The 19,841-nt window shown below is 39.9% G+C and overlaps 1 protein-coding gene across 3 annotated transcripts in view; it reads left to right on the plus strand.

Annotated features, from left to right (window-relative positions):
• Positions 1-19,841, plus strand: part of Adam23 (ADAM metallopeptidase domain 23) — a 159,811-nt gene that overhangs the window by 105,665 nt on the left and 34,305 nt on the right. For all 3 annotated transcript variants that reach the window (XM_085699157.2, XM_048459345.3, XM_085699154.2), the window contains exons 11-18: positions 128-291; positions 1,062-1,146; positions 1,995-2,085; positions 4,014-4,062; positions 6,014-6,113; positions 9,420-9,491; positions 10,079-10,168; positions 11,591-11,671. In XM_085699157.2, the coding sequence (XP_085555283.2) occupies positions 128-291; positions 1,062-1,146; positions 1,995-2,085; positions 4,014-4,062; positions 6,014-6,113; positions 9,420-9,491; positions 10,079-10,168; positions 11,591-11,671 (732 nt within the window). The remainder of the gene's footprint in view (positions 1-127; positions 292-1,061; positions 1,147-1,994; positions 2,086-4,013; positions 4,063-6,013; positions 6,114-9,419; positions 9,492-10,078; positions 10,169-11,590; positions 11,672-19,841) is intronic.

Here is a 19,841-nt window from a genome sequence, read left to right on the forward strand (position 1 = left end):
GTGATTAGCTAATTCTGACCCCGTGTTCTCCCACCTCCCCCCCTCTTCCCTTCCGCTGACTGACTCACTATTGTGCATGTTTGACCCAGTGTTTTCCTCCTGCACCTGTCCTGTTGTGTACCCTCAGATTTACAAGGAACAACTCAACACTAGGGTTGTCCTAGTGGCCGTAGAGACCTGGACTGAGAAGGATCAAATTGACATCACCATCAACCCCGTGCAGATGCTGTATGAGTTCTCCAAGTACCGGCAGCGTATCAAGCAGCATGCCGATGCGGTCCACCTCATCTCGTATGTGCTCTCCGACGGTTACTGCAGTTTCGACTCGGGTTTATCTTTATCTCTGCACAGTATCAGTTAGGTTACGTATCAGGGAGCAGTGACTTCTACAGTGTTTCTGCTGGCCCCCTTCTCTGGTCAGAGAGGTGGAATTCCAAGGCTGGCACACTGTGGTTCTGTGGCCACCAGCTCTATTGTCCAAGCACAGAACACCCATCCTCCAGATGCTACTGACACTGCTGTCTTCAGTGCAGGCAGCAGGAATGCCAGACTTGGAGACGGGCAAGAGGATATTCCTTCTGTAGAGTCAACATCTGTAAAGCAGGTTGCCCGAACTTGTGTGCATCCGGTTCACACAGTTTGCTAGATCATAGTCACATGACCACACTTGGCTGTAGGAAGGCTAGGAAATGTCTTTTTAGATGAACCATTCAAAACAGTTGTGTTTCTGTCACTAAGGAAGAAGCCTACACTTCTTATCACTTTTCCTCTTTTCCTCTCAGAGCTGTTTCCCACGTGACTCCATGGTTCTGTCTTGCAATCAAATCAAGCAACACATTCCTTCCTTGTCACTCAGCCTTCATCAATTTATAATAATTTAGCATAAGCTATTCTCTAGTAGAAAAAGTCAATGTGTTCATAAGAGCATGCATTGAAATATATTTAAATTAGTTTTGATTTCCAGTTGATGTTGGTGTTGAGGCTGTTAGGTGTGTGGGAGAATGCACGTGGGGTTGGGAGTGTTTCCGTGGTGTGTTCTAACAGTGCTTTGTTTCCGTAAGGCGTGTGACATTCCATTACAAGAGAAGCAGTTTGAGTTACTTCGGAGGTGTGTGCTCTCGTGTTAGAGGGGTCGGTGTAAATGAGGTAACTTTCTTTAACTAGCATTGTCTCTGCAGCTGCTCCTCTTTATTCATTAAGACCCAGTGTATAATAGTGCATGTTATGAATGATGGCGTTGACAACCTGAACGACAGATCAGTAAACAGAGCCCAAAGCCCTCCTTTAACTTTACAATGATAGCTTTGGATATCATCATGGTAGTTTTGCAAAGTGTAAAAATTACCTGAAAATAGGCTCAGAGATTTTTTTGGGGGGCCTGTAAAGCTGAGACGTTCAGTTTTTATAAACCTATCAATCTTTTTCCTATGATGTTTTTTAATTTTTAGTGCTTTCCTGCATATATTAAAATTAATTCCTTTAAATCAAAAGTTTGCAGATTAAAATTTATCTCTCTATACAAATTTTCATTTTTATGTTTTCTGCCTAAGTTTGGTATAAATTGTAACAAATGTTTTCATAGAATTATTGTTTGAGTATGTTTATTATGAAAATTCTTAATTGGAAGAAGCACCCTAAAGCCTAGCCAACTATGTCAAAATCCTGATCAGCACTGGAGTCTGTTTTACAGGTAGTCCCGTTTGGTAGTAGGAGGCCTTGCTTGTCGTATTTGCATTGAGTTTATTCTTAGTTCATACTGAGTTGGAGTCCAGCCTTGGTGACTTGTATTTCCTGTTTCCATGGAAAAACTTCCTGTACTCAATGCTTCTAGTGGCACCGTCTCCAGGGGGAAATGATTAGAGTCATATGCCATCTGTAGATGTTGTGAAGCTCTGCTTAGGACTTGGAATGACAGTGACAATTGCTAAGGAATAATAACTGTGTCTGTGCACTCTCTCAAATGTTTCCCATACACTTTCAACCCGGAAAACCAGTATGGTCTTCCAATGGCAGTGGCGCAAGTATTATCTCAGAGCCTGGCTCAAAACCTTGGAATCCAGTGGGAACCTTCTAGTAGAAAGCCAAGTATGTACACTGACTTTCTTACTCAAGTTTATGTATAATTCTGTCTGTGTAATGCATGTCCAGTCATTGAAAATGTTCTATGCCCTAAGTCACTGTAGTTTAATTATAGTGTTATGTCATTCCTTAAAAAAAAGTCTTTAATGTCTTGAGATAATTATTAGACTATTTAGGTGGGAGATATTTTTTTTTCAGAATCCATAAGCTCATACTTGGTCAGTTCTTTCTTATGAGACTGTTGAGATAAAGTGGGGTGGTGGTTGATGGATACGCTTCTCTGAGCCTAACCATAGATACGACATGCCAGCAACAGCTCCCTGGAAAGTTTATCAAAGATACAGTGGGCTGGGAAGGAGCTGAGGTCTAGCACGGACAAGGGTCTTATATTTAAGTGCTCACAACCCTTCCCTACATAGTTACATCCAGAAAGGTGAGCCCCTTGCTCCCCCTTCCTGGAAAAGCCTGCCACTGGCCTTTTAAGGTTGGGATGGGTGGAGAGGGACAGACTAGTTGTCTGGTTCAGAGTAAGTCCAAGAGGGAGTTCATCCATGGCCTCTCACCCATGCAGCACCAAAGTAAAACAAGTGGCCATTGATGTCACTTCATTTGGTCAACATTTTTGTTGATCAGATGAGAAAAGGAAGGAAAGAACCAACTTTTCCAGTGGACCAAGTAGTAAGGGCCATCAGAGACTTAGAAGCTTGTGGAAATATCTTATTTCTTTTTAAAATTAGGCTAAAGTCCATACCTCATTTCTTTTAAAAGCAGGATAAAGTCCTACCCGAATTATAGTCCCCTTTGTGTTAGCACAGTAGTCAAATATAATTTTGAAAAATTTTGTGGTTAGAAGGCAAAACATCCCAATAGGACCTTGTGGAGAAAGAGAGAAGCATGTTCACCCATTGTTCATTTAACGAGAAAATAAGCTGAAGCCCTCATCTTCTTACTATAATCATGAGAGCCAGTAGTAAAAATCTCTTTGCCCACCAAGACTTTCCCAGAGAAGAAAAGAAAAATGCATTATCTTGCTTGCTGTCCTCTGTGTGATTAATATATAGCACTCTGGGGAAATGGAACAGCGTCTTGTGTCCACAGGCTTGATTCCCTTTATGAGTAAGTACGTTAATGACCAAGCACACAGTCGTAACAACACCTGCAACATTTTGCAAATCTTTATAAGCTTTCTTTACTAATATCTTGCTCAGAGCATTTGCTTTCTCATGGCAGTGGTTACACCACATTAAAGTTTTAGAACCTGGTCCAGATAGCACAGAATCAGTAAGGAGAATCACCAGGTTTAATAACTTAATTGAAAATCCTGGAGGCCAGTACTGGGGTCACCTGAGAGGTGTTAATGGATTGGATGGTGTAGTAGCACAGGATGAGATTGCTCTCCAAGTCTCTGACTGATTCTGGCAGTGACTCCAGCAAATTGAATTCCTTTCTTTAACTGCTCTGTGTCTGAAGGACTTTGGTGACATTGTACTGTATTCTTTCAGATCACCGAGGGATGCCATCTGTGTCGACCCTAGAACCACTCTGGGAGACAGGCAGAGAGACACTGCTTTCATTTTAGAAGCAGACATTCCCCCTCCCCAAAAAAGAGCTGAGTGGCTTCCCTATTCCCTAGCGGTAGATTAGAATTCAGCCTTTTGTTTCTAGCCCATCATACTTCTAACTAAACATTGGGTTTTATGACTCTAATTGGCATGTCTGAGTTACAAAAACCAAAGAGAGGCCCAAGTTTTTTCTTAGGAAGCAACCTATACTGCAGGCATAAGGAGCCATTGATTTAGAGAAAAAAGGAGCCTTTGCACTGCACCGCTGTGCTGTAGAGTGGCACTGAGGAGTTTTTGCAGGAGCTGGAGCAAACTGAAGCTGTGTCTTTGTTTTCCTCCCTCCCTTTGTTGCTCCATTATTCACTGGACTAGAATGTGAATGCATAGAATCCTGGGGCGGCTGCATCATGGAGGAAACAGGGTGAGTCTGCATTACTCTTGCATTTGATGTATGCCTGTTGCAAAAATTGCTGCATATATAATAATTAGAGACACAGTCTCTCAAATACTGGTCTTTTAGACTAAGCACTTAGTATAAATTCAATAATTAATTGTCTGATATTTTAAAACTGACAGTGCTAATTCACTTTATATTTTAATTTTTAATTTAAGGTTGGGGAGAAAAGTAAAATGTATTGGCTACTTCTATTTATTAGCCCTGACAGGAGTCACATGACTAAACACTTCTGCATTTAGGGGAGGCATTAATCTTTTAATAAACAGAATAAAAGCAGAGGGTCTATCAGAAGCAGTCAGTGAGAATCAATTCAGTCATCCTTTTACATTTTTGGGAACTTATAAATGTATGTTTATGGTAATAAATTTGTACTATATTGTTTATAGAGTCAACAGATCTTTTTTAATTCAGAGTTCCATGGTTAAACAAGAGAGTTGTCAAGTGGTGGACAATCCACATCAATCCACCTGTCTTCCTTGGTGGGCACTTATGTAACTGGACCAGCTGTTCCCTAGCATCAGTGTGCTGAGCCCTGGAGCCACTGCTGTTTCCAAGAGACACCTGCACTGTGCAGGCTGACACTAGGCCTCTGGAGCTGGAGGAGGAGAGGTGTCTTTTACTCTCTTTGTTCAGGCTGAGCACCTGCATGCGGGCAATTTGTAGTCCTACCTTTGTTCTGCACTGGCTACCAAAGGTGCCACCTCCTTCTGCAGGGCCCCTTCCTTCTTCTATACCAGACTCTGGATAGGAGAAGGTTGATACAGTTAGCTATTATCCCCGTGACTTCAAAACGTATTCCTACAAGTGCAGTCTAGTCTTGAAATTCTTGCCTTCCCCAGCCACATTACTGTGCCACATAGTCGAGTCCTGTATGCTGATACAGATTTAATAGCTACCATAGAGGACAGTACAATTTATAATATTGGTTTTGTATGGCAATATTACTGTCTTTTAAACTGTCGATTTCTAAATGAGTTTTGGATTGACTACTCAAAAGAAAAAGAAAACTATTTAAAGTTAATGTATTTGATATATATTTGATATACTTCTTATAAGACATCACTGTCAATAGAGGTGAGTTTTAATCCTATATGTACCCTCATATCAGAATACATAAACTATTGTATTATATTCTAGGATGGCCTCTCACATCAGGCACTATTGCAGACGTTCCCAAGGAGCCATCGTGTATGATTTAGCTTAACCTTGATGTGTGTATGCTATTCCCCTGTGTACTGACATAGGGGTCTTAATTTGATTGAATAAATCAGAGAGAGGTTCATTTTTTATTCATGGTAAATCATGAATATTGCTCAATAATTGTATTTGAAATGAAGAATAAAGAGCCATTGCTCATGGGAACATGCCTTAATTCCTTTTTGCTGTGGGCACACACACTGATGGCGTATGCATGTATGATCCAGCAAGTTCTTCAGGGTTTATTCATTTACTTAAAATTTGAATTATTGAAACCTGAGTAACATTGTCTTTAATAAATCGACCCTCCTGACTCACTCTTCCAACAAACAAGGTCTAGTAGGCTGATGAACCCCTTTTATTCAGAACAGAGTAGAAGAAAAAGATTCCCTTTATTGAGACATAGTACATAAAAATAATCAGACTTTAAAACCTGGCTTCGATGTAAGGTTTATAGCAGCCCTTTCAAGTTGTGTTTCAAGACAGAGATTTTACGAGGGTTGGTGGATGGGGAGTAACCAAGCCCCTAATTCTGTGAAGGTCTTTCATTTTCTTTCTTTTGCATACGCTACCTCATATATGTAGGCACTTGGGTCCACACGTCAATATTTGGATAGATTCGTCTACACCCAGAATGAACATTCAGTGGCTTTTCATTTTCTTCTCTTATGATTGCTTTTCTGAAATTGTTGACACACTTGATTCTTTGCTTCTTAAGGGTGTCCCACTCTCGGAAGTTCTCCAAGTGCAGCATCTCAGAGTACCGAGACTTCTTACAGAGGGGAGGCGGGGCCTGCCTTTTCAACAGGCCAACAAAGGTCAGTCATTTAGGAAGTGAAGTTATTTTTTCCAATGCTTAGCAGTAAGAATGTGCCAAACATCACTGATTTCTCTCAGAAAACGGGTCTCTTGTCACATGGCTTAATATATCTTTACAAGCTGTCTTCCTTTCTCAGCCTTCCAGATGCTAGAATTAAGGTAGCAACTGCTATAACCACCATGGAAAGATGTTCAGTTATAGAAAGCCTCTGCATGCTGAAGACAGAGTGAAAGATCACACGGGGCATCAGTGTTCAGTGTTTGCTTGCAGACCCCTAAGTCCCCCCAAATGCAAAAACTTCCCAAAATTTTTATGTTAGTGCTTTCACCTTTCTGCTGAGAGATGGGGAATGGGAATGAAAAGCCCTTTCTTACTTGAGCCCCTTCTCTGCCTGCAATCTCGTTTAACCCCGACATTCTGCCTGGAGTCTTATTTTCTCTCTCCTCCTGAGAGCCTCGTCTGTCTGCCCTTCAACCCCAACTCCTCCACTTTCTAGAGGAATCTGATCCAGGAAGGAAGCATTATTGATGTCAGCCAAGCCCCCTCCCCCAGTCCCACCCAAATGATCTTGGTCTAACATTTACAGGTTCCGTAAACACCGTAAGTATTCCTGTTACATAGTCCCCTTCCCTTGGGAACACAAGCTGTCACTGACATTTCATAGGTGTATGTATAAACAATATTGCAACTCTTTAGCCATAAATTAAAAGAAAAACATACACGTTTCCAGAAGAGGTTTTTAGGAGTTTTCAGGAAACACGTCTGACAGCAAATCTCCTTAATTTTGAAACTCTCTGTTCAGTCCTCATGATGTAAATATTTATGTCTTGCTGTGGAAGCATGAAATTGTTTGTTTGTAAGATATTTGACGTTAAACATGGCTAGCCATCATACTTTGCTAAAGTCCAGCAAAGACCAATTCTCAAACTGACAGGCTAAAGCTTTTGCATAAAACCCTGTGTTTTTTATAGGAGCATGCCTGGAAATAAAGCAGGCCTGCAGTTGAAAAGACAGTATTGTCTTTAGAATATACCTCATGAGCCAGACAGCTCATTTGCATGGAAAGTGTTCGATATTCTCCAAATGTAAAGAGTGGCAATATCATGTCGACCTTTTCTTTAAAAAAAAATGGTGACGAAGACAAACAACGGATAGACTAATTAATTCCATACCCACAGCTGAGCGGTACAGCTGGGGTCAGGGAATGGAAGCCTGGGATCAGACATCCCTGTAAAATCTCAGGGAAAGAAAAGCTCTGTAAATTCCGGAAAAAGAATTGAGACTTTTAAAGTTACTTTGCACTAATAAAATAGCCCAGTGGCCTTTGCTGGCAGTGACCGCCAGGCACAGAAACCAGAAGACTTCAAGGCATTTGAAATGAGTGGGATCTGTAATGAAGAACTAATACGAACCGCTGGCAGTTTTGAGTCACACAGTGCATGGTTAGTGTTACCTTGCCGTGCAGCTGCCAGCTAATTGTAAGCACGCTGCTTGAGGAAACAAGATTCGCTTGCCTGGGGAGGTGAGGATATACACACAGATTCATCCTTGCATTTCTCAGGTTACCTGTGCGCAGGAAGACAATTATCAAAAAATAACCCTGTTTACATATTCAATTTCAGAAGGATACTTTCTCTTTTTAAACTACAAGTTACAATGATTAAGAAAAGAAGGCTGTGGATTCCAGTGGGCAAGGTTATATGCATGTGTCCGACAGCTACTTTTCTCCCTGGCGTTCCTAGCCGGTGGGTATCTGCGTCGGCGTGTGCTGCGTGGTCTGTTCAGTTTATATGCATATTTTCCATGCTTTAGGAGTCTTCCCAATTGCTGTGATTTCCATCTGGTTTGAGACGGTGACCTATCTCAGGAAAGGGAGAGAACCCAAGAAGGAAAGGCTGGGAAGCCTGGAGCCAAGTGTTGGTTATTTTCTAGCTGTTGCAACCCTTCTTGTTTCCTCCTGCCTGCAAATCTAAGTAGCACTGAGATCAGTACTATTGACTCCATCCAGCGTGGTAGGAATGTTTCCTTGCTTTGTATAGCAGTTCCTTGCTGGAACTAGTAGAGCCAGGTCTTTCTTGGGTAGCTCAGTGGAAGGTAACTGATGTCCACAGTGTGTCTGGCTGCTAGGGACAGGCTCTTTCTCTCCTGTTCATGGCTTTGAACATTTGTGTTGGGCTGTGCGGTTCCAGATCCCCACAATACACACCCACAAGTGGTGCTCAGACCCAGAGAAATTCTGTGCCAATAGGAAATAGACACATTTGTCATAAGTTGGTTAACTTCCCTAACAGTTGCTCTGCTATATTTTTATCCAGAAACATGTTCATGGCATCACTAGGGGAGAATGTTCTAGAAACTTGCCTCTGTTATGACTGCAGCAATGACTGAGAGAGTTCTGTGTATTCATTCTCATGTCTATACATTAACTTAATTTTTTCTTTATTAAACTAAATTGGGTATTAAGAGATGGATTTGCATGTAGTTAATTGAATGATATCCCCAAGTTATTGGATTTATTTTCTTTCTGCTCATAGGTAATTCATGAAATGCAATGGTGGCACTTTGTGCCAGACAATGCGGATTGCTCTCCAAAGACTGTGATGGATTTGAATCTCTGGCAATATTGTTCTAGGCTTATTGGCATCTCCTTGATTGTGATTCTCACATTTGGCTTTTACTAAACATATTTGTCTTTCTGACAGTTTTGATGTCTTCTCAGCTGTCTTCAGTCAAGTCAGCAAATTAGATATCTATGAGTCTTATTAGTAATCCATTTTCGCCCCATTAGAAACCATGAAAAGTGATGCATTTCTCTTGATGGCTTATCTCTGTCAGCAGTCACTCTAACGCTGAAGATCCCTAGAGATCCCCCCTTTCTAACATGTTTTTAAGAGTGTTACTAATAAGCGAATAGTATTTCCCACACAGACACAATATATAAGATGCCATAGGAATAAATCCGGGGGCTCGAAGGATGGCTCAGCAGGTAAGAGAGCGTGCTGCTCTTTCAGCGGCCTGGAGTCTGGGTCTCTGCTCGATGCTACACAGCTCACAACCCTTTTGTAACTCCAGCTCCAGGGGACCCAGAGCTCTTTGTTGGACTATGTGGCTACCCAGGTGCTTGTATGCATACACTTACGTCACTCCACACATACACATAAGTAAAAGGAAATATAGAATCATAATAAATCGTAGAGGAATCATACGACAACGGGTGACATGGCTGTATCTGTGGCCAGGTTGATGTGGGGATTTTCTGTGATAACTTCAAATCTATCTCTTTGTATTCTCCGATCTCTTTCAGCTGTTTGAGCCCACAGAATGTGGGAATGGATACGTAGAGGCCGGGGAGGAATGTGACTGTGGTTTCCACGTGGTAGGTATAAGAGACCAGCTCTACTCTCAGTGCGGGCTGTCCTGAGTCCACAGGAGCAGTAGTGAGCAGCCGTCATTCATCATGAGGTCCTTGCCTTCTCCTTTCCTTTTCCCCCGCCCACTTTGATCAATGCTTCATCCTAGCTCAGACACGTAAGAATTAGTTATGTTGTTGTACGGCCTTGTCTGAAAACCCTAATGGATTGTTCTAATCAAATTCCTGACCTTTAAAAAGTTACTTCAGGGCTCATATTCATCTCAGGCACCTTCTACAGAATCATCAACATTTTCCCATGCTGTGTGGGTTTTCTTCCTTCATAAAGCTAAACCTGGGCCTTAAGACCATGGTAGAGTTACAGAGGTGTGTGTGTTGGGGCCTGGGTCTGCTAAGGAGTCATCATACTTGTGGGAGGTCAGTCAGTGGAGGCCTGTGGCTGGGCTCTGTCATCATTTAACGTGATTTACTCCTTTTAAATATTAGTGTACTGTCTGTAGAAGTCTTGTATCTGATGCATAAACTACACATGGAGGGGGTGCTGGAGGGGCAGAGGCACTGTCCTGATTTACTCAGAGAAGTGTTTTCTCTAGGAATGCTACGGAGTTTGCTGTAAGAAATGCTCGCTCTCCAATGGAGCCCACTGCAGTGACGGCCCCTGCTGCAATGGCACCTCGTGTCTTGTGAGTCCCCTGGAAGTTTCATCTTTCTTCCCATTCATTGACAATTTACCCAACCATCTCAAGAGGTCTGCTGAGGTTTTGAGTGACTTGATACAAATTTATGCATGTTAGTCCAGTGATGCTGTAGAATCAGTAATTCTACCCAACTTCTGAGGCTCATAGCGTTTCAACTGTGAGTCACACTGCACAGCCCTACCCTCCCAGGTTTTCTCTAGAGGGTGTATTAGTACATCCTCCAAACTAAATAAGTTGCTCTAGTAGCCCAGATGAACAGATTAAATTGTCAGACAGAAGGGAACAACTCAGTTGGTCTTTTAAATAATAGAATCTACTTCTGCCTTTCATTCTTTGAAACTGCCCTATTTTGTTCTAGTCCCACAGTATAAACACGAGTACTTACAACACCCATTCAATGTCTTGAATTCTATGTAAAGTCAAGAAAACCAGATGAGGAAGTATTTACCTATGTCTGCAAGCGTGCATGTGTGTGTGTGTGTACAGAGTCTTTCACCTACACTGACTGCTAGTTACTTTTGAAAAATCATTTTAATACTCCTTTTTCTCAGATGACAGATCCATGACATTTCTGATAAGTATAAAAATTATGAGATTTTATTACATTTTTTTCAATACCAAGGGAGGTTTCACATCATGATATTATAGAAGATTTCAGCTTAGTTTGTGGCTGCTTCACATTACCTACCAAATAATATATTGCTTGAGGCTAATTAAGACTTTATATTTGCCCATCCTTTGCCAGACAAACAAAATGTTCTGTTTATCATAGGCAGTCATGGACGCCACTGAAGGTGATTTATTTGGATTCATTGTAATTTTGTTATGCGTATTTATCTAAAGCAAGATTAATACTCAAGCTAATGGACAGATTAGTGATGGTTTGGTATACATATCAGTCCTTCAGGAAAATCTTAAATATTTAATGATGGTATATTGTTCCTTCATGTTAAGCTAAACCAGTGTTTCTTCTCTATATAATTTTCATTGCACTGTTTTCTTAACACGTGGAGATAGTGGGTTTCCAGTCTTTACACAGTGCTTTGATGCTCTTCAGTGTAGGAGAAGCATCTAAGCCGCACTTCTTTCTTCTTTTTTTGTTTGTTTTGTATTTCGAGACAGGGTTTCTCTGTGGCTTTGGAGCCTGTCCTGGAACTTGCTCTGAAGACTAGGCTGGCCTTGAACTCACAGAGATCCAGCTGTCTCTGCCTCCCAAGTGCTGGGATTAAAGGTGTGTGCCACCACTGCCCGATCTGAGCCTCTTTTCTAACCTGCAATGATTTTACTAAGCTGTGAGGCAGGTGGGTGATGATTGTGATGAAGCGTAGAACTGTTGGTGGTTTTAAGAATGCAGCCTTTTGGAAAGTCATTTAACACCAGCTCCTAATGTTGGGTTTTGATTTTTAGTTTCAGTCACGAGGGTATGAATGTCGGGATGCCGTAAACAGCTGTGATATCACTGAATACTGCACTGGAGACTCTGGCCAGGTATGGAAACTTTTAGCTCCTTTATTGTGTAACACACATTTTAATTCCTTTGATAAAGACTTCATTTGTGAACTCATTTTGGTTTCTTTATTTAGCTTTCTTCTTTAGATATTTCTAACTTTCTACACCTATTACTTCAAGAAGTTTGGTATAGTGTTTGGGGATTTTCATCTCCCTTTATTTCCCCTAAATGTCCCCTTCATATATATCTTTAGATGATTTATACTCAACTCATAAACCTTTTCCTCTAGGCTTCCACATCTTACATGCTATTGTCAAGTATTTTGAACACATGTTTTTAAAAAACAAATTTTGGAAGGCAGCTGATATGAGAGACCAAGAGCAAGCAGAGCTTCTAATTCACTGTCACTGACAGTGTCCCCATGCATAGTCCTGCTTCTCAGCCTCTGTGCTTGACACGATTTGGGCCCATTAAAATGATTATAGCACTGTAATTAATACTGACTTCTTGAATCCCTCATTGTATAATTTTTGTGCTTTTTATTGATAACATGCTATTTTACGTCCTTATTTGCCATTCAAATGAACATCTGTGGAGTTACTTGCCAAGTACTGCTATAAATGCCAGAACATGGAAGGGAACATGAATGTCTAGTCCTTGCTCTAGTGAAATTTGGGTTTTGCTTTGTGTAGAGAGGTTAGTAAGTTACGTATATGTGTGTGTGTAAATGTGTAAGTATAAAATAAGGTGCTGTGTGAAGAAGAGTGTGGAAGGATATTGTGTTGGGTCAATCAAATGAGCCCTCCTGGAGGAGATGGTACTGGAGTCGCTGTGGAAGGAATTAGTGTGCAGACAGTCACTGCAGAGGCATAACTTCTTCAGGAAGTGGATAAAAGCAGACAAAGCCTGAGGACAGTAGAAGAAGTCTCCAAAGAATTTCAGTGTTCTGCAGATTAACCAATACCTAGCAACAAACCCAACCCTAAACAAAGTTCTAGAAGGAAAACTCCAACCCAAGAAGGTTAGCTACATCCACAAAAACACAGACAATAGATGATCTCACAGAGGCAATTCCCAAAGAAGGGAAAGACACACAAAATAACATCACCAACAATGAAAATTAAAATAACAGGAACTAGCAATCACTGGTCATTAATATCCCCTAATATAAATGGACTCAACTCACCTATAAAAAGACACAGACTAACAGATTGGATATGAAAACAGAATCCATTCTTCTGTTGCATACAAGAAACATACCTCAACATCAAAGACAAGCATCACCTTAAAGTAAAGGGTTGGAAAAAAATTTTTCAATCAGATGGACCTGAGAAACAAGCTGGTGTAGCTATCCTAATAACTAACAAAATAGACATCAAACTAAAATCAATCAAAAAGATGAAGAAAGACATTTCATATATGGCACAGGAAAAAAATCCATCAGTACTGAACATCTATACCCCAAATACAATGGCACCCTCATATGTAAAAGAAACACTACTAAAGCTTAAATCACACATTAAACCCCACTCGTTAACAGTGGGAAACTTCAGCACCCAATTCTCACCACTGGACAGGCCTGTCAGACAGAAAATTAGTAGAGAAATAAGGGAACTTACAGATGTTATGAATCAAATGGACTTAACAGACATCTAGGGAAACATCCAAACATAAAAGAATATACCTTCTTCTCAGCACCTCATGGAACCTTCTAAAAAATTGACCCATATTAGGTAACAAAGCAAACCTCAACAGATATATAAAAAAATTGGAATAACCCCATGTATCTTATCAGATCACCAAGGCTTAAAATTAGAATTCAACAGCAGCAATTTCAGAAGTCCCACAAACACATGGAAATTAAATAATGCTGCCCAAATCACCAATTGATCAAGGAAGAAATAAAGAAAGAAATTAAAGACTTCCTAAAATTCAGCAAAAATGATCACACGACATACCTAAATTTATGGGACACAGTAAAAGCAGTGTTAGGAGGGAAGTTCATAGCACTAAATACCTACATAAAGATGCTGGAAAGATCCCACACTAGTGAGTTAACAGAACATTTGTAAACTCTAGAACAGAAAGAAAGCAAACTCACCCAGAAATACTAGATGGCAAGAAATAATCAAATTGAGAGCTGAAATCAACACAATAGAAACAAAGAAAACAATATAAAGAATCGATGAGACAAAGAGTTGTTTCTTCAAGAAAATCAACAAAATAGACAAACCTTTATCCAAACTAACCAAAAGGCAGAGAGAGAATATCCAAATTAACAAAATCAAAATGGAATGGGGGACATAACAAAAGACACTGAGGAAGTCCAGAAAATCATCAGGTCATACTTCAAAAACTTGTAGTTCACAGAATTGGAAAACTTAAAGGAAATGGACAATTTTCTGGATAAATATCACTTACTAAAATTAAATCAAGACCAGATAAGCAAATTAAATAGACCTGTAACCTGAAATAATTACACAAAAACTACATTCTTTAAATCATTGCTTGGCCCATTAGCTCTAGCTTATTATTGGCTAACTCTTACATCTTAATTTAACCCATCTCCATTAATCTGTGTATCGCCATGTGGCTCTGGCTTACCAGCTAAAGTTCTGGTGTCTGTCTCCGGCAGGGCTACATGACTTATTTCTGACTTTACCTTCTTACTCCGAGCATTCAGTTTAGTTTTCCCTGCCTATCTAAGTTCTGCCCTATCAACAGGACATGGCAGTTTTCTTTATTCATTAATGGTAATCGCAGTATACAGAGGGGACTCCCACATCACTTCCCCTTTTCTGTTTAAATAAAAAAAAGGTTTTAGCTTTAACACAGAAAAGTTACATGTAACAAAGTGGTTATCAAGCAAGAATTGCAGTTATAATATTTATATCTACTTTATCTTTTATCATAACTAAAGAAAACTATAAATTCTTCAAGTCTATCAAAGACACCAGAAGGATATAATATTACCTAAGTAAACAGGAAGTACATTGTAAACAACTTCCAAAACTCTAGAATTGAAAGAGACATCATGCTGCCTGGACAGTCACCCAAGGTTCTTTTTTTTTTAATATTTTTATGGTTTATTTAACTTTTATGTACATTGGTGTGAAGGTGTCAGATCCCCCAGAACTGGATTTTCAGACAGTTGTGAGCTGCCATGTGGGTGCTGGGAATTGAACCCGGGTCCTCTGGAAGAGCAGTTAGTGCTCTAAACCGCTGAGCCATCTCTCCAGCCCCCCAAGGTTCTTCTGTAACATTAGGACATCCATCTTCAGCCCACAGGCCCATAGTATCCAGCAGACTTTTCCACAAAGCAGAAAATTTCAAAGTCAGTTCTGCTTATATTGGCAGTTTGTCAGTCACTTTCTTTTGTGACCTGCAGAATGTCTGGCAGACTCTTTTATAAAGCAAGAACTTCAAAGGATTGTCTTACCTTTAGGCAAGTTTAGCAGTCATTTCTCTGTGGGTCCTGCAAGTCCAGTTCACCTAACATACCACCAAGCAGTCCAGGCAAGAGCAGGGTTTTTTTTGCCTAAATGGCTAGCCAATGCCATAAGGAGCCTCTTCAGTACCCATCATCTTCTTGAAGTAATTGGTGCTGCCAGGAGCAGATGTGTCTCAATGTCATGAAAAGTTCTAAGTTCTTAAAACACTTTAAATGTCATATTCTGTACTCTTCAAAAGATTCAAAGAATGTCTATGCATCTGAAATACATCTCTGTACATCTAGAAAACCTAACTAACATGACTACAAGTTTGACTATTATAGATGACTTTTTATTGACCTATATTTCTTAATTATACATTAAATTTTTAAATGAGCTGGACAAGCACAATACCTTAATCAAGAGCAGAATACATATAATGAAATTGACCTTAAACTTGTGTCAATAAACCAAGATCCATATCAAAGCAAATCTCTATAGCATATCTCCCTTTAAATGTAAAGAAGCATTTATAAAGAATATTTGGGAATATGGGCATGATTCTTCTCCAGACTGCCTTCTGCTTTTCGTTGGGCGAAGTAATTTTTGGGGGTATTCATGGCAACCTTTCAGGGGATCTTGGTCCAGAAAACCACATCAGTCTGGAAGCAATCCACAGGTTCTCATCCTCTGTGGAAACAAAAGAAGAACCTCTTTTTCAGAGCAACATATCCTTAGACCCAAATTTTGAAGACAAAATACCTTTAAAGTATATATGTTGGATACTCAGGTCTTTCACAGTCAAAATATTCAAAGAAAACAAAATAATATACATAATCCAGATTCTCTTCAAATATTCTATCTTTACGTGTCTTATTCTTTTTTACTTCTTTTAATCTATGACTGTCTGTACTCTGTCACTTTAAAGACTTTACCTTTTTTTTAAAAAAAATTCTTTTTATAACTGTTTATATTATTTTTTCTTTCTCCCAAGCCTATGTACATTTATCCAACACTGTGACTCTTTCAGAGTTCTTTTATATCTGAATCTGTCCTAATGTGTATCTGTAATTCTTTACTGTCCAGGAGCACTTCTTAAAATGCTAAGCACTCTTAAAAAATTAAGCTGCAGCATTACTAGGGTATACATGGCCCTACCTGCCTGATCCACACACTCCAACATGGTGGAAGTCTGTGCATATTGCCTGAGACGACCAGGTTGGAGCCATCATCACCATCTCAGCTCTGAAAGCCAGTTGGCCCATGCTGCCACCAAGTAACTTGCAGCATGCTGTCCACAAACCCCATTTAAATGCTCAGCTTCCTGAAAGAGTCAGTTCTTGCTGGCAGCATGGCTCAGAAAACCGCTGTTTCATAGCAGCATGGCTTTTTTTTTCCTGCTACCACTGAATCAGGAAAACTTCTCTTAAAGGAGCCATGCCTCTGCTTGCTTCTAGGAAACAGAGCCCACCCAAGAAAATGCTGCTACCAAACCATGCTTAACTCTGTTTTTTTATGTCTGGGATTCCTTTTCAAGCTTTTTCAGGTTTTAATTGGATTTTAGTTAGCCACATTGGCACCAATTTGTTGTAAGGAGGCTGCTGGTTAGTTCCTGAAATAACCACACAGAAACCATATTATTTAAGTTACTGCTTGGCCCATTAGCTCTAGCTTCTTATTGACTAACTCTTACATCTTTATTTAACCAATCTCCATTAATCTGTGTATCACCACGTGGCTGTGGCTTACTGGCTAAAGTTCTTTCTCTGGTGGGGTTACATGGCTTATTTCTGACTCCACCTCTTTACTCCCAGCATTCAGTTTAGTTTTCCCTGCCTGTCTAAGTTCTGCCCTATCAACAGGCCATGGCAGTTTTCTTTATTCATTAATGGTAATCACAGCATACAAAGGGGATTCCCACATCAAACAGTCATCAAAAGTCTCCCAACCAAAAGAAACCCAGGACCAGATGATTTCAATGCAGAATTCTACAAGGTTTTCACAGAACTAATACCTCCTCAAATTATTCCACACAATAGAAACTGAAGGTACATTGCCAAAATCTTTTCTTGAGGCTACAATTACCTGATACCAAAACCACACAAAGACATTACTAAGAAAGAGAATTGCACACCAATGAAAATGCTCAGCGTCCTTAGCCATAGAGAAATGCACATCAAAACAAGTTCAAGAGTCCAATTTACACCTGTCAGAATGACCAAGATCAAAAACACTGATGACAGCTTATGCTGGAGGGGATGTGGGGTAAAGGAAACACTCGTCTATGACTGGTGGAAGTGAAAACTGGTACAACCACTTTGGAAATCAGTATGGCAATTTCTCAGAAAATTAGGAAACAACCTACCTCATGACCCAGCAATACCACTTTTGGGTAATATACCCAAAGGATGCTCAATCATACCACAAGGACATGTGCTCAACTATGTTCATAGCAGCATTATTTGTCATAGTCAGAAACTGAAAACAACCTAAATGCCCCTCGACTGAAGAATGGATAAAGAAATTGTGATACATTTACACAATAGAGTACTACACAGTGGAAAAAAATAACGACATCTTGAAATTGGCAGGCGAATGGAGCTAGAAAACATTGTATTGAGCAAGGTAACCCAAACCCAGAAAGACAAATATCATATGTACTCACTCATAAGTGGCTTTTAGATATAAAGCAAAGAAAATCCATCCTACAAATCACAATCCCAGAGAACCTAGACAACAATGAGAACCCTAAGAGAGACATGCATTGATCTAATCTACATGGGAAGTAGAGAAAGACATGATCTCCTGAGTAAACTGAGAGCATGGGAACCATGGGAGAGAGTAGAAGGGGAGGGGAGAGGAAGAGAGGGAAACAGAGAAAAATATATAGCCCAATAAAAACAATTTTTAAAAAAAAGAATATCGTGGTTCTGGCCAGCAGGGCCTGTGTGCCACAGAAGGGACCTGGGATTACATTTGACCTTTATTTTCTTTCTAATGTGTCTTCCGCAGGCTCTCCTGTGCTAGCGTGTTCTTTTATTGTCACATGATGCTAACATATCATTTGATTGTTATCCAGAGGTTACCAATTAGATTTTCTATGTTTTCATTGTTTTGTTAGTATGGAAGTGAAAACCTCCGTGCATTTGTAGGACTATCTCTCAAGTAGGGTTATCTCTCTAGGTTAAGTCCGAGGACTGGAGTTACCCGCTGTAAGATACAGCGGCTTCCACTGGGGTCACCACGAATATAGAACAATTTAATGTCAAAAGTTCATACTATAAAAAATGAAAATGACCAGCTAGAGATAATCATACCTTAATACAAGGACCAAATGTGTCTTTTAATAGATCCTGGTACAGATTGTAGTAACAGGTTACTGACACAGTTGGCTCCAGTGTGACTTCCTGCAGAGGCAGGCGCTTCCACAGCCTGGCGAAGCGGTGGGCAATGCTTGCTTTCTAACCACATTATACTTTCTGGCTCAGAATGTCTAATTATTATTTGGCAACTTATCAGTCAATCATTCCAGTGCTGGAAGAGCAGAGAGTTGACACTGTACTGAGTTTTATTTGCTCAAAGGGAACATGGGAAGAGAAAAAGAAAATATGATAGTTAACCTTTAGAAAGGTCTTCATATTATTACCCGTGGCTCTGTTAATTATATATAGCACATGGAAATATGCCCTTACTCTTTATATGTGTGCCCTTCTTGCACATCTGTCTCTCATATGTAGATGTGCTAGAAGACTCCTTTGTAACTTTTTTTTATAGTGCAATGACAGAGTACAAGAACTGTGGATTCTGTCTTTCCCAAGTCTGACTGTCCTGACATAGAATTTGACTTTGTTGTTAGTTTTATAGAATGCTATTGTTTTTCACAACAGCAATATAGCCCTTGGCTGTCATGTTCAGTCTTTTTAGGGGTGTGGATTCAATTTCAATCTTTAATTCCTGAATTGCCACGGAGTTTGCTGGAAATAAGAATTTTGAAATGAGGATGTTGGGGCTGGCTAGTGGTTCAGTTGGTAAAGGGCTTCCTGTGCAAGCCTGAGAGCATGGATTTGCAGCTCCAGCATCTTCATGAAAGCCAGAGGGAGTGGCACATGTCTATAATCTCAGCACGGGAGGCAGACACAGAATAGCGAGCAACTGGTCTAGGTAGCGGTGAGTTCCAGGTCAAGTGAGTCTCCAAACATAGATGTGAAGTATGGTAAGAAGATATCCAGTATCAACCTCTGATTTTCACAGGCACACATGGAGCCCAGTGTGTACATACGTAAGCATGTGTGTGCACGCACGCACATACACACCACAATACACATGTACTCATACACTATACACACACATATACACACAAGTAGAATAAAATAGGGCCTCTTTGTTCAACCTATTTTATTGTCCAAGAAATGCAATTGTTTTTCTTTTTATCTCTTTTCTCTTTGGTGGTGAAGACTGTACTGCTGAATTCATCTTTCAGTGAGGAGCACATTAGAATAGAGTGCTATTTTATTACTAATTTTAAAATCTGATCATCAGAATGAACCCAAAGTAGGCAGATAAAGTAGAAGGACATAAAAGCCATAATATTTTTTTCTGTTTTGTAAGGGACAAAGAATTTTAAATTTGTTGATATTCAGAGTTTTTATGAAAATAGAATCTTTACATCCCTGAGAACCATGAGAAACAATGACTGTATTATACCCTTATCTTTTTGATGTCATGTTTTTAATTCATTTTTATATTCACATTTACTGGTATCTCTGAACTCCTTTTT

The sequence above is a fragment of the Myodes glareolus genome, chromosome 1 (assembly GCF_982192425.1).
Source record: "Myodes glareolus chromosome 1, mMyoGla1.1, whole genome shotgun sequence".
NCBI classification, from domain to species: domain Eukaryota; kingdom Metazoa; phylum Chordata; class Mammalia; order Rodentia; family Cricetidae; genus Myodes; species Myodes glareolus.